Here is a 13,423-nt window from a genome sequence, read left to right as displayed (position 1 = left end):
TTTTAAGGTGGCTGTGACACAGAAGCACCCTGGGTGTGTTGGGGACCCCAGATGGTCAAGGGCTTAGCTCACACCTGACCCATGGGATCATGCTGTCCTCAACACGGGGTGGTTGCTGTACCAAGAGCCAACATGGAGGGGCTGCCTGCATGTGGGGCTGGGAGCGCTATCCCCCGAGCACGGTGGGATTCAGTGGGCAGGGACAAGCGGGGGTCCTGCTCATGGGTACACACCTGGGGCTACTGTGGGAGAGCCACTTCTCCTGCCCTCGCTGGCCAACGAAGCAGCTTTCCATTTTCCTCTTCTCATTTGTTTTCTTGTTTCCTTTTTCCTTGTCATTTTCCAGGCTCCCCTGGCAATGCAGCCCCCCATTTCCCAGTGGGGCTGTCCCAGGCAAAGGGAGCCAGCCATCACCCAGTGCGCAGAAACTGGTCCCCGCGCCACCAGCTGGCTCCCTGTCTGCCCCACAGCAAATACCACCAGCAAGCTGCAATGCCAGCACCCCACCACCCACCAAGGAGCAGGCAGATGCCTTTCCCGTACGTGTTCAGGGTGATCACTCCACGACCCCTTATGTCTCCTCCCTCTCCAAACCCACTGCTTGGACAAGCTCCTTCTCCCTCCAGCCCCTCACAAAGCTTTGGCAAAGGGCACTCAACTCCCCAACCCCCTGCTCTCACCTGGGTGGCAACCAGAGCAATTAGCAGCTGCTAACCAGCTCCTGCAATTAGGGTGCTGATCGGATAAATTAGCTGCAGGTGAGCAGAGCTTGTGAGCAGGGGTAGTGGTGCTGTGAGCAGAGCTGGGATTGCAGGCTGGTGTGTGTGCTGCTATGGAGCCTGAGCTGGGTAAGGGTTTGCCAGGTGCTGGCAGCACTGTGGCTCCCATGGGTCTGGGGTTCTGGTGGGTCCCTGTGAGGAGAAGGGTTGTGGCTGCTTGGCTTCTGGGGGGCTCTGCAGCCATCAGGGGTGTGAGTGCCTTGGGGCTGGGCCCACATCCCAAGGGGTGCCTCTTCCAGGAGCTGAAGCTGCTGGCACAGCCCAGCTTCCACATCTGCCAGCCCAGGGTCAGCAGCCCCGGCGCCCCTCAACCCTGCACATGGTCACTGAGGCGCTGCAGGCCCAGGATGAGAGGAAGGGTGCCTCCATTGTTGCCATCAAGCGGTTCATCCTGGCCAAGTACCCCACTGTGGACCCTGGCCACCTCGGGGACCTGCTGAAGCAGGCACTGAGCAAGGGGCTGAGCTGTGGGGACCTGGTGCGGCCCCACAACTCCTCTGCCATGGGGGCCACTGGCCTGGGGCTGGGGGCTGAGGTGCCACCTCCACTGGCCCCACTTCCACCCCTCCTTCACCCCCAGCTGGCCCCTGAGAAGCTGCGGCAGAAGCAGACAATGGACCAGGTGGATCCCATCAGAGGACAGGTGCCGAAGGTGGGACGGAAGGGGACCCCCGGCATGCACAGCAGTGAGGTAAAGGGTTGGCAGTGCCCTGGGCTGCCCCAGTCCCATGGAGAGGCCACTGCCCAGGCTGGCACGCCGCCCCTTCTCCCGCAGGCGCCGTGGGGGGTAGCCTGGCCACAGCGAAGCAGAAGCCAAGGACAAAGCCCGTGGACGTGAGTAGCAGGGCTGCATGGCGTGGCTGGGTGGCTCGGGCATGGCAGGAGCCTGAGGTGCTCTCTCCCCTCCAGGCCCCACCAGGAGCGATGGAGCAAAGCCCCCAGGAGCTGCCTGCCAGCCCCAGGCCCCCAGCAAAGGGCACTCGGGGTCCCCTGTGGCTCTGAAGGTGCGGGGGGGGGGGGGGGGGGGGGGGAGTGGCAGCCCTGGGGATGCTGGGGCGAAGGGGTCCCGCGCGGCTCTGGTTGGAAAGAGCAGGGCTAAGGCGCCCGGGGGGCACAGCAGGACACCCCCAAGGCAAAGGGGGACCAGGGCAAGGCAAGGAAGCCCCGGGGCACCCCAGAAACCGGCCAGGGCAGGCCAGGCTGCAGGGTGGTAGCCACCCCTCTGGAGGGCAGGCAGGGCCTGTAGCGGGGTCCGGGCAGCCCTGCTCCCTGGCAGCCCAGCCCTGCTTCCAGCCTGCCCTGAGCCCTCCCAGTCTGTGTTGATTTTAGTCCCCAGGACAGGTTTTAAATCTGTGTTCACCTTGTAATAATAAAGCTGTGCACTCGCCTCATGAAATGGTGTGGGTGCTGCCCTGCTCGTGGTCTCTGTCCCTGCACTCCCCTAGCCCTGTCCTGTGTGGCATGGTGGTGAGCCGGTGCTGTGGGCAGCTGTCTGCCTTCACGGGGAGCTGGCCTGTCTGTCCCCCACAGACACAGTAGCACACGGGCCAAGTGCTGGGGTGGCTGGGCTCTGGGGGCTGCATGTGTGCCAGCTGGCAGCAAGTCCCGGTGCCAGCCGATGGCACAGGGTGCAGGGGCCCTGGCACCATGGCACACAGTGTAGGAGCACCCCTGGGCACTGCAAAGCCAGGGCCTGGCTGGCCCTAGCAGTGTGGGCCGTGGTGCCCACAGCCCCAGTGTGGGGCAGCATCCAGCCCCCCTGCCCTCCTGGCTGCCCTTGGGCTAATGCCCGGCTGAGCTGGGATTACCCAACATGCTGCTGCGGCATTCCTGTATGTGTCATGGGTGAGGGTCCCTGGTGCTGGGGAGCTGCCTGTGCTCTAGCCATGGTAAGAGGAAGACAGATGTGTTTTATGGCTCAAAAAAGGAGTTTGGGGGGTTTGCTGTAGACTGTAGCATTGCTTGTGCTCTTGTTGCCTATCTGGGGTGCAGTTCCCACTTCTAAACCTGTCTTGCTAGCTCCTGTGGGTCAGTGTGTGAACACTTTCATTTAATAGTTTCAAATGCCTGAATTTTTCTTGCTCTGTGCACAACAGACCTTCTGAAGGTCAGCCTGATAATGCAACGGGTTACAGTCCTCCTGGACAGGAGAAAATAAGTGGAAGTAAAACTCTTCCTAAAGAGGATTTTGCTAATCTTCAGCTGGCCTTGGCAATGCCCTCCACAGCTCCTGGCCTTGCTCCAGGGCTTAAGCAAGAGCTGAGCAAACTAACTTCTCTTTAAACTTCAGCCTCAGACATGTTGATCCATCTTTAATGGAGCTGGAACTCTTTCTTCCCCCAGGGACAGGGTGGGGGATGCTGCAGTGGTAAGGACCACAGCTCTCCTAACCCTTTGGTGATGGTTAGCCTCACATAGACCTGCTCGCTCGTGCGGGAGTGTCCTGGAACAGGACCAGGCAGGGGCTGTGCCCTCTCCCACCTGGCACTTGGTGTGAAAAGTGAGGTTCCCTTTGATAGAGGCCAAATCATTTAATGGCTGGGTTTAGTTCTGTGAAGAATAAACTTTCTGGTGGGAAAAGAAAATCCCTCTTGTGTCTGGGAAGAGCAGCATTTACTGGGGGAGGTGGAAGAGAGAGGATTTAGCAATGCCATGGTTATTAAGACCAGTGGGCTGCAGCTGTGTCACGGCACCAAAGCTAGAAGCCTTGAGGGCTGGCAGTGGTGCAGAGCTGGTGCTGGGTTTGCTGGGGCTGGGAGGACACAGTCTGGTGGGCAGACAGCACCTGGCAGAGGTAAGGGAGCCCAGCCCTGGGCACTGTTGTGGTGTTACTGGTCTTTGTGTGTGCAGCACAGCGTGCTGTGGGTAAAACCCCATCTCGCACGGAGATGAGGTGCTCATCAGTGGAGCTGCTGACACCGCGTGCAGGCAAAGCTGGTCTCGTCCATGCAAAGCATGTTGTGCACAGCCACAGCTATGTTCCACAGTGTCGTGTGTCCTCTGCATGCACAGGGGCAGGAACTTCGCTACACAGGGTTCAGCACCTTGTTTTATTACAAAGATAGGCTTTTCCAAGAGTTTGCCACTTCCACTACACAGCAGGTAAGGGCACTACACCCACAACATGTGCCAAAGTTTAAAAACATGTTACAAAGGGCTGAGGGGTTCAAGGCAACACTACAAACCCTCAAGCTTCTGCTCTGTTAAAGTTGTTCATTTAAAATGGTTGTAGCAACTACCTTTTTTTTCTTTGGAAAAAATTAAATAATAAAGCAATAGGCCCCAATACATGGCCCAGTCACATCACCTGGAGGCAAACTATACTCACTATTGGCTCACTTGTATCCTTTCCTTGTAACAACATGGGGCTATTGCTCCATGGCCCTTTCCCCACCTCCAGCCAAGCTCAACGTTCTCTGCTACCTTGGTCCTTATCACCCTCACCTTCCCTGTGCTGGGCCTGCCTGTGTATCTGGCAGCTATTCACAGTTTCTAAAAGAAAAAAAAAATATTCAAGATTTTTTTTTTTTGTGAAATCACTTTTAAAATAAAATGTAGCCCAGCTACATTCTTAAGAGTTTCTATTCTGAAGCCACATCCTCAGCAAAGACATTGAAACCTCCACAGTGTATGTACTTTTTCTGTAGTTCTTATAAAAAAGAACAACAACAACAACAAAAAAACCAACAAAAAAACCTATTATTCCCCTTTCCCTTCCCACTGTACCCCGTGCCCCCCCCCCCCCCCCCCCCTTAACATACTGGATAAAGTCTATAATTTGTTTTAAAATAGATATCTATATACACATACACAATTCTGATGTTGCAATTTCTGACAAATGTGGCATTACTGGAAATGATGGGATGGAGGCCACCTGTCCATGGCAGTAAGTCACCCAGGAGGAGTTTTTGGTGGACCTAAGTCATCTAAAACCAGGTTGCATCCTTGCCAGCTGGATTAGTAACAGAGGCTCACCTTAGACCCTGCCTGGAGTGAGGTAGTAACTTCTATTTGGCCGTTTGAAAATGCAGTGATGACAGCTGGGTTTACCTTTCACGGGCAGGTTGCCTTTACCGACATGTGAATGTTGGCTTCAAGCATGTGGCATTAGCTGTGGTCCAGCTTCTGCAGTGGGGCCTGTGTGATGCTGGAGACCAGAGTAGTCATGGCTGCCCTGGCTGTGGGAAAGACAAAGTTGTCTGCAGAAGGGAGAATAGCTACCAAGGTTGGACAGGGGTTTTGCCCCTGCGTGGCTGCCGCAGGGCAACAGTGAAGTTTCTAGGTCTTGGATGAGCTCTGTTTGTCTGCGCAGTGGGACCCTGCCCACTGACCCCAGCGTTAGCGTGGGACGCATTCTACCTTTGTTTGCAGCTTGCGGTGCTGCAGCTGCTCTGCTGCCCTGCGTGAGTGAGCGCATTGTACTGCCAGGGCGATGGGGTCCAGTCCCTTTGCCTTTGTGGGCCAAAAAATAAAAAGACTGGACATGCAGCAAAACTGCACTCTCTTGGCTGCTCTTGAGTGACAACCATGGCGGGCTGGGTCCACAGTGAGCAGAACGAGCTGCTTTAGGAAGATACCTCAGTAGCACTGACCTTGGTTTCAGTGATGAGGACAGGGAGATGCTGGAGCGTGTGGGGCAGAAGGGGGGACGGTGCTACCTGGTGTTTTGCCCTGTGCGTGGCTCAAGCCTGCTCTGCCAGAGAGCTGTCGGCAGGAGCTGAGCCCCGCTGGCATGAGTGGCGTGACCCGGGGCAGCGCCACAGACATGTGCGCAGCCACCACGGCAGGGAGACCCGAGTGTGAGGTGTGAGTCCTTCCCCTCACCCGCTATACTTGGTCCTCTGGGCAGAAGCCGTGCCTGCCACCAGCTGGCTGGAAGGGGTGTGGGGTATCTGCCTACCCACTGCACCTCCCGCTGGCTGTGCACGCAGAACGGGAGTCCGGGGAAGGGGGAACAGCCCCTCCACGCTGCCTGACACATAACATGCTCCCTCCGGCTCCATAACAGCTGCCGCTGTTAGGGGATGAAGTGCTTCAGGCTAAGGCACCGTGCCTTAGCTGCTGGGGAAGCAACTGCTTTGTCTCAGCCCTGAGTTCCCCATGTTGCCCAAGTCTCAGATGGAGGAGTGGTTATGTTTACACATACAGTACAAAAATTAAAAAAGGCACAAAAATACACAGAATGCAGCAGATAGTGAACAGCTGATAGGAGTCCCTGGTGTTGGAAAAACAAGGATGTCAGAGGGATGGTGTGGAAGGGAGCTCAGACGTTGCTCTGACGGCCTTTGCCATCTCTGCTCGTTACTCCCTGAGGCTACCCTTCTGCTTTGCATCTGGTGTTATGGCTTCTGCAGCCCCATCTCTTGTCCCAAGGAGCCACAGAGAGGGATGCAGGGAGCCGCTGACTGCTCAGGCGCTGATCAGAGGGAAGTGGTGAACTGAGCTTGCCACAAGTGTCATGTCTTTGTTTCTGGCTGGAAACAGCAAATAAATTATGGGTGTCACAGTGCAGACCAGAGGGTTTTTGAGCTGCTCAGAAAGGTGTCTTGTGGCTTCTTGTTTGGTGAGGGAGCCCTTCAGCCGCAGGCCAGGCCCACCCCACCACAAGACTGGTTTGGGAATGACCCTGGTGGAGGCGATACATGGTGTGTCCGTGGCTGAAGGCGGGTTCCCTACGGCACTGCGCTGTGGAGAAGGTCACTTCCAGCGCTGCAGTTGGCCTAGGCTTCGCTGCAGCACTCGTAGATGTTATCCTCCATGAGTGCAATCACTTGCTCAAACTTGTGCTGGAGCTGGGTGCGCTTTGTTGTGGGATTGGCGTCCAGGGCGGCCACGATCTGTGGGAGACATGGGCAGGTGGGTGGCTGAGGCAGTGTGGGTGCCCACATGCCAGCCCTGTCCAGCCTGAATCCCAGCTGGACCTTGGGTTGGGGAGAGCATGCCCTGCGCGCTCACACACCTCGGTACCCTCCGGCTGTGCTGGGGTGCAGCTGGGTCCCTGGGCAGGGGGTGGGAGCGGAGGGGAATGCAACGGAAAACCATCACAGTAACAAAGCTCATGGTGCAGAGGTAGCCAGCAGCGCAGGCGGTCAGGTGCCAGCTGGGGCCACTGCCTCTGCTGAGGGTGGTGGGTGGCAAGTTATTTTGGGTCTGGACTGCATCAGCGTGCTCTGCCCTCCTGAAAGCATCTGTGGGTCTGCACAGCAGGAAGCTCCGCTTCACTCTGGCCCAGCCCAGCACTATCAAGATCAGCCAGGAATAGCTGGCCTTCTCTTCCAAGAAGTCATCAGCCAAGGGATAGGAGAGCAGGTGCACCTGTGCATGCACATATTACATACGTGTCTGGGATTATGCAAAAAAACATCATCCATTTTCTGTGGGACCGGACACAGGCATCTGACTCCTGGGTTACAACATACTGCCTGCTATTCCCTCTGCAGCTGTGCTGGGGGCCGACTGCGGCTGAATCCGCTTACCTGGGAGCGGTATCTCTTGGCGTATTTGTATATCTCAGCCATGGCAACGTTGGTGTTGAATTCATTCCGGTATTTCTTTATAAAAACAGAACAAAGAGGGGTGGAATATTAACGTGGTGCAGCACGCAAATTCAAGCCCTATCAGCAGGCATTAACTAGATTAAAAGGTTTTGCTGGGGTGTTTTTGTTACTGTTGTGTTGATGCAGCTGGACTTTTGCCTTACTCCCTTAAGGAAGGTGCATTTGCTCACATCAGAAATGGTCTCACTCTTTTTAAAGCCAGCTTTAAGTGCCACACTTGGTAGCACTGCTGACCCCTCCTTGTTCAAGTTCAAGCCATTTCATAGGAGGGGGCAGCACAACAGCTGGGCAGAGGAATGCCGGCAGAAAAACCTGCTAGGTGGCCGAAGCTAAAACACTGTGGGAGACGGTTTGATTTTGAGGAAACTGTGGCATATGGCTGGCAGGACTTGGATCCGGAGCGTGGCTGCCAGCTCCTGTAGCTGGTACCGGGGCCGGCATCCCGCGGGCTGGCTGCCAGGGCCGGCTGCCAGCAGGCTGCCTGGGACACGGGGCTGGCCCTGGCAGTTGGTGCCCGGGGGGCCAGCTGGCCGGGGGGGGCTGCGGGGCTGCACCGATCCTTTTCCAAACTTCCTGGCTTTTTGGCACTGATTTTTGCTTTCAACTCCCAGTGGTGCCAAAGCTAGTTTCGTTCAAGCGAACTCGTGGGTGTTTACTGCAGCTCCGGCAGTAATTGAAAGTGCTTGAAATTAGGTCAGATGAAGTTTGTGTGTGGAAGTTTCAGGCAAAATAGCCTTTCTTGTTTGCTCCTTCCAGTATCTAAGCAGTAGCCAATTGCAGCCTAGCTGCGCTCCCTGCCGCTCCCAGGCTCCTGCTGTCAGCCGGAGTGGAGCAGGCTCAGTGCTCCTCGCCGCTGGCCGCACACTGAGCCTGCGGACCCTGGCACGGGGGTGTGCACCGGCCGAGCCCTCCCCCCGCCCCCCCCCCTTCGTTGCAGCCCAGCAGCCTTACCCGCGACTCCTCCGCAAGGTGGGCGTTCATCTCCTGCTCGCTGAGTGGGGGCATGTCATGGATTTGCTTGTAGTATCGCTGCACAATCTTCCGATACTCTGGGATCTCCTTGGCATACAGTAGTTTATTGGTCGGGGAGTCCTAGAGCAAGGATGAGATACTGAAATTGGATGGCATCACCACGTTGCTCCTGGCTGCAAACTTCTTATCCTGTTTGTCTGACCAAAGTGCTAACCATCATATGCGGACTTCAGCTACAGCTGGGTTCAGAAGAACAGCTATGTCTTTGGTCCTGGGTTTACACAGGCAGGAGTGCGGTAGGACATTAGGTGAGGCACAACACACCTAATGACAGAGGTGCCTGCTTAGCCACATCAAGGTGCTGTGGGTGGGTATCACTCAGCTGCAGACCCACAGCACCGTCCCTCCACCCTTCTTTCTACCGTGAGCTGAATGTTTGTTAGCCGCAATGCCCGTGAAGGTGGTCTATGTGAATGTGTTTGAATTTGCAGCAAGGGCAGGCTAAAAAGCACAAGCAGGGTCAGGCGAGGTGGCTTGCTGCCAGGTGATGCTCTGCAGATGACTGTGGCATGGCTGTGTTAGATAAAACACTTGTGCTCTGTGTGTGTGGAAATTGGTAATAAGGGAAGGGCTTCTGCATGCGTTTACTTGGGTCTCTCAAGCAGCCAGCTTGATTTAAAGTGAAGAACAAAGCTCTCTTACAAGCTGAACTTTGTCAGTCAAAATGTTGGTCTTGGATTTTTCATGTAGCTTTGATTTATTTTGCATTGGCTAACCCAGCCTGCCTGGCTTATATTGAGTGCATGTAAAGTAATTAACAAAAAAACTGAGTTCTCTTGATTAATGTCAGCTTGGACAAAGCAGTTTTAACCTCTCAGCCACAGGATCAGGTTGTACCAGTGAAGGCATAACCCTGCCTGCACTCCTTGCAAACACAAGTATGAATTATTTTAACCTCAAGGCAGTCCTGCCCTGCTGATACCATTACCCTGGGAATGAACCTGGCTGCCTGGCACCGTGTTGCATCCCGAAGGGAAACAGCCCTAGGCCTGGGGGCACAGAGGGGAGTAAGATCAAGCTCCCCAATGTTCTGACAGGTGGAGGGGGAGGGGGAGGACCTTCAGAGGAGACAAGCACGGCAGGGCTTTAGCTGTGGAGGCAGCATCTTCAGCTGCATTGGGCAGTAAATAAGGAAGCCTGGGGTAACTGCAATCTGCTGCTGCAATATGTAGCGTGGCTAATGCTGCAGGAGAAATGGGAAATGGGCACCAGGCTGTGGCACCAGATCCCACAGCAGTTTATTTTCAAACCCAATGACAAGGCATTACAGGAATATAGCCAAGTTACAAAGCCTGCTCACAACATATTTTTTTTTCCTCTTGGAAAAAAAAAAACCCATGCTGCCTCTCTTTTAAGTTAGTTTTTAATTGCGCTTGATTTGTCTGTATTATGAAGAGATGGGTACTGGCTTATTAACTGCTTGTGTGCTGTAGATGTACAGAGTCTGGGTCTGCTCTCACATTTGCAGTATCAAGAGCAACATGCTGAAACCAGTGGATGAATGCAGCCCGGAAAACATTCAGTGATATGCTGCGTGCATATGCAAGCTGATTTTTATGCTGAGGATTTATTCTTCCCATGTTACTCAACAATTCCTTCACTTATGCTATTGTATTCCTGAAAAATGTTTCCATCTGCTGTCTGACTCCAGCTGACCCCTCTTCCCCTCATCCACAGCTTGACAAGGACAAACTGTAGGTGTTTTGTAACACATGCAAAAAAAAACCAAAAAACAGACCAACACCCAAACAAACGAAAAACCAAGCACCCATTAGATCTTCCTCCAGTATTGATGTCTCCCAGTGAAGGCTTCCTGTTGCTCTCAGCCCGGGGGACATGAGGCAGCACCTGCCTCTCTCTCCATAGCGTCCCCTCTACATCACGCACTGTGCTGCTGCCAGCCTCTGGGGTGGGGGGCAGCAGGGGATGGTTTATAGCATTTCTTAATAAAACCTATTTATGTTGGGAAGTTTCAAATGTCAGCACTGCATTCAACCGAGCCACTGAGAGAACAGAAAACATGCGTGCTGGATGCCTTGCTGCCTGCCAGCCCTGTGGGACGGTGCACGGGAGCCCAACGGTGGGAAAGGAGACATGGCCCGTGCAGGCTTGCGTTGGCCCGGGGGAGGCTGAGCCTCCTGGTGTGCCGGGCCCCGACCCTATGCCAGAGGTGGCCTCGTGTGATGGAGATGCTGCCATGGGAGGGGCGCACCTGTGGCTGTGCTGGCACACCGGCGGCAGTGCCCTCCAAGTGCTGATGGACGGTGTCACCAGGCTGTCCCCTAGCAGGACCCGCACCTCCATGTGAGCTAAGCTGGTATGTGCTGACCGTGTTCATGGCTTCCCCAGGTGAGAGGCTGTGCAGAAACCACTGACAGTGATGATTAAAGCTTCACCTGAAGCTAGGTCATTTTCCAGCCTGCCACTGGGGGTTTACATCATCCCTCTGCTGCTGTTATGGGACTGTTATGCTAATGCTGTCCCCTGCACCAGCCCTGACCAAAGGAGCTGGGCTCCCCTGTGACCACAGGGCAACTCGTACAGCTGCTGGGTAACACCGAGCAGACAAGCCGGTGGCTGGCCCTCCCACCATCCTCTGAGTCTTCCCGGCTGGGGTCTTTGGCCACCCTGGCTGCGACTGCGTGTTCCCACTCCCTGACTGCTGCTTGTGACAGAGAGGGTGCAAATTTCAAGCTCAAGCCTGAATGAAGTGGTGGGAGAGGGAGGGGGAGAACGCCATCCTTGGAGACAGCCAAAACTCCATGGCATGAACCAGAGCAAGTGGCCGCCAGCCAGCCCCACTGCTGGGGGAGGTTGGGCTGGGTGGCCTCCAGCAGCCCCTTCCCACCCAGCCTGGTCTCCGTCTGTGATGCCCGAGCAGGAGTGAGGTGTCCTCTCTGGACGATACCTTGCCCAGCTGCAGGTCAGACAGGGAGCAGGCATCAATGAAGGCCTGGGCTATCACAGAGAGACATGCATCGATGTGGTCCGTCTTGTCGATGTCAAAGACGAACTGGGGGTTCTTCAGGATGTTGACCCAAAACCTCAGAGGTAGGCTGTGGAGGAAACAAGCCAGGAATACTTTTGTACTCCAGAGGGAAATGGGAGGAAATGCAGGAAAGATGATGATAGAAAGTGAACAGTAGGGAGGAAAAACCTGAGGAGCCAGGTTCTGCTATTAAGCACACCCTGGTAGTGTACAGCCCTACTGCCTAGCTAGAGGGGCAGGCGCATGTCTTCATCCTGAAGAGACATTTCTTCAGGCTGAAGCACATTGCATGGGCAGGAGACTTCGTGCACAGTCTTGTCTAGGCCAGCGTGTACCCTTGCTCTTTCAGCAGCTCCCCGAGCCAGCTGTGGTCCAGGATGGACAGTGGCAGGTTTGCCTGCATGGGGCTGCTGAATCAGGCTTCCCCACTTGCTGGCTTTTGTAGTGATGGTGTCAGCTCCTTCTTCTTCCCTGACAGCAACCATCATCTGGTTCTGATGGTAAACCTGGTCCTATGAAATGCATTTCATGTGTCTTTTTTTCTGCTCTCTCATAATTTTATCCTCCAGTTATTTTTGCTGCTCATTTGGCCACAACACAGTTTCAGTGTATCACTTGCCCTCCCTACCATCCCTCCTCAGCAGCTGAGGAGTCAAAGCTGCTATAAGTCTTTGCTCTACTGGCAATTAAAGGTAATGAAGAGTAGGCAAATCTGTAGCTCAATGGTTGTGTCTGCAGGCCTCCTATCCCAGCCAAATTTGGTTTTTATTTTCACATATGGGGCTGGAAACAGTTACTGTCCCTGCAGCCTCAGAAGCACTGAGCCTCTTCTCACCACTCACCCAGAGCTCCCTGCTCTCCCCAGCTAAATCTTCTGGTCGTTCCCCGCCCTGCTCCATTCCCCCCTTCACTTTGGCTCCCCCCCTGCATTCCTGCTGCTCATCACGTCCCTCAGCACCACTTCTGGCTGGTCCCCAGTGCTGCGCTGCCTGCCAGCACGCTACTGTCACAGCACCAGCTCCTGGAGTCCTGCGAATACCCTGGAGCCTCAGCTTGGTTACAGAGATAAGTCGGGAAAAGTGCCCCCAAGGGCTGAAAAGCCAGAAAGTGAATGAAAAGGAGCCAAATATGCTGTTTTTAAAGTCTCCATGATGTTTTAAGACCTGACATGATATTGGACTCTATCTCAGATACCCAGTGCTTGGAGCTAACACTACTGCTGTCTCCCATTGTCCCATCCCTCTTCTGTTTCTCCTTTAGTTATTTATAGTAGTGTGCCAGTTTGTTCTGCCCTTTATCTGCCTGTGCCTCCTCTTCCAGCTCGCCATTCCTCTGAGCTCTGTGTTCAAAGCTTTCCAAGCCCGTGTTTGGCCTCATCTTTCACCATGCACTCTGCCACTCCTCCTGTTTTCCAAGTCCCTCTTCAACTTTTAGCAATCTAATGATTAGTCCAAGACACCAAGGCTTTGGCAGCTGCTGCTCTGGGGGGATGGATGGAAGGAAGGAAAGAAAGAAGCAATTTCCCCTTCCAAACCTGTTAGTCTTCCAGATGTGCATGGTGTCAGGGTCTGTGATCCCTCTTTTCTCTGCTTGCTCCTCTAGGAAGTCAAAGAAATACTTCACAGCCACAGGTGGCTTATCATCTCGGATACTGAGAATGGCTTTGAACAAGTCGTCCAGGAACTTCTGCAGCGTGCCCTGCAGGACAAGTGCACACAATGACGGAAAACTGGGGAAAGCAGCAGCACCCAAGCCCAGGAAAACAGTGTGAGGGGCTGCCGCTGCTGTGCACAAGGGGAAGGAAGTCTTTGCTGCCAGTTGGGATAAATCAGAAGAGAAAGGGGATGCTGAAGCAGGGAGGGAAAGGTTTGTTTGTGCATAGCGATATAATTAGCTTGCATTTGGGTTTAGTTTCTTTTGGCATTGAGATTTTCTTTCTTGCTGCTAGGATCTCACATCTGTGATTGTTCTGCACAGTAAATACAAAGAAGACTAGAGACTGTTGGCCATTCTTGTGATCTCTGCTCCAGTGAGGCATCATGCTGGGATTAAAGATGGGCTGGGAG

At 54.4% G+C, this 13,423-nt stretch overlaps 2 protein-coding genes across 3 annotated transcripts in view; one reads left to right on the top strand and one right to left on the bottom strand.

Moving 5' to 3' along the window:
- The first annotated feature begins 468 nt into the window (after positions 1–468).
- On the top strand, positions 469–1,748 carry LOC114012889 (histone H1.8). Of its 2 annotated transcripts, XM_055806466.1 has the most exons (3): positions 833–848; positions 1,022–1,470; positions 1,555–1,748. In XM_055806466.1, the coding sequence occupies exons 1-3, from the start codon at positions 833–835 to the stop codon at positions 1,615–1,617; spliced, it is 528 nt and encodes a 175-aa protein (XP_055662441.1). In that variant the 3' UTR covers positions 1,618–1,748. The 2 variants fall into 2 exon arrangements, 1 of the variants encoding a protein (XP_055662441.1); XR_008747524.1 differs by lacking the exon at positions 1,555–1,748 and having other exon boundaries at positions 469–848; positions 1,360–1,468.
- A 2,067-nt stretch (positions 1,749–3,815) lies between these two features.
- PLXND1 (plexin D1) overlaps positions 3,816–13,423 on the bottom strand; it is an 83,834-nt gene continuing 74,226 nt past the window's right edge. Inside the window, exons 32-36 of the mRNA XM_055804153.1 lie at positions 12,892–13,055; positions 11,277–11,424; positions 8,288–8,428; positions 7,256–7,330; positions 3,816–6,616 (exon numbers count right to left, since the gene is read on the bottom strand). Coding sequence (XP_055660128.1) covers positions 6,500–6,616; positions 7,256–7,330; positions 8,288–8,428; positions 11,277–11,424; positions 12,892–13,055 — 645 coding nt within the window. The 3' untranslated portion in view covers positions 3,816–6,499. The remainder of the gene's footprint in view (positions 6,617–7,255; positions 7,331–8,287; positions 8,429–11,276; positions 11,425–12,891; positions 13,056–13,423) is intronic.

The sequence above is a fragment of the Falco peregrinus genome, chromosome 5 (assembly GCF_023634155.1).
Source record: "Falco peregrinus isolate bFalPer1 chromosome 5, bFalPer1.pri, whole genome shotgun sequence".
In the NCBI taxonomy this organism is placed as follows: domain Eukaryota; kingdom Metazoa; phylum Chordata; class Aves; order Falconiformes; family Falconidae; genus Falco; species Falco peregrinus.
The sequence above is the reverse complement of the archived record's forward strand: the minus strand, read 5'-3'. Positions and strand labels throughout refer to the sequence as shown.

Coding starts and splice junctions, on each gene's coding strand:
- LOC114012889 (XM_055806466.1), top strand. Junction 1,471..1,554: donor CCGGCATGCACAGCAGTGAG/GTAAAGGGTTGG, acceptor CTTCTCCCGCAG/GCGCCGTGGGGGGTAGCCTG.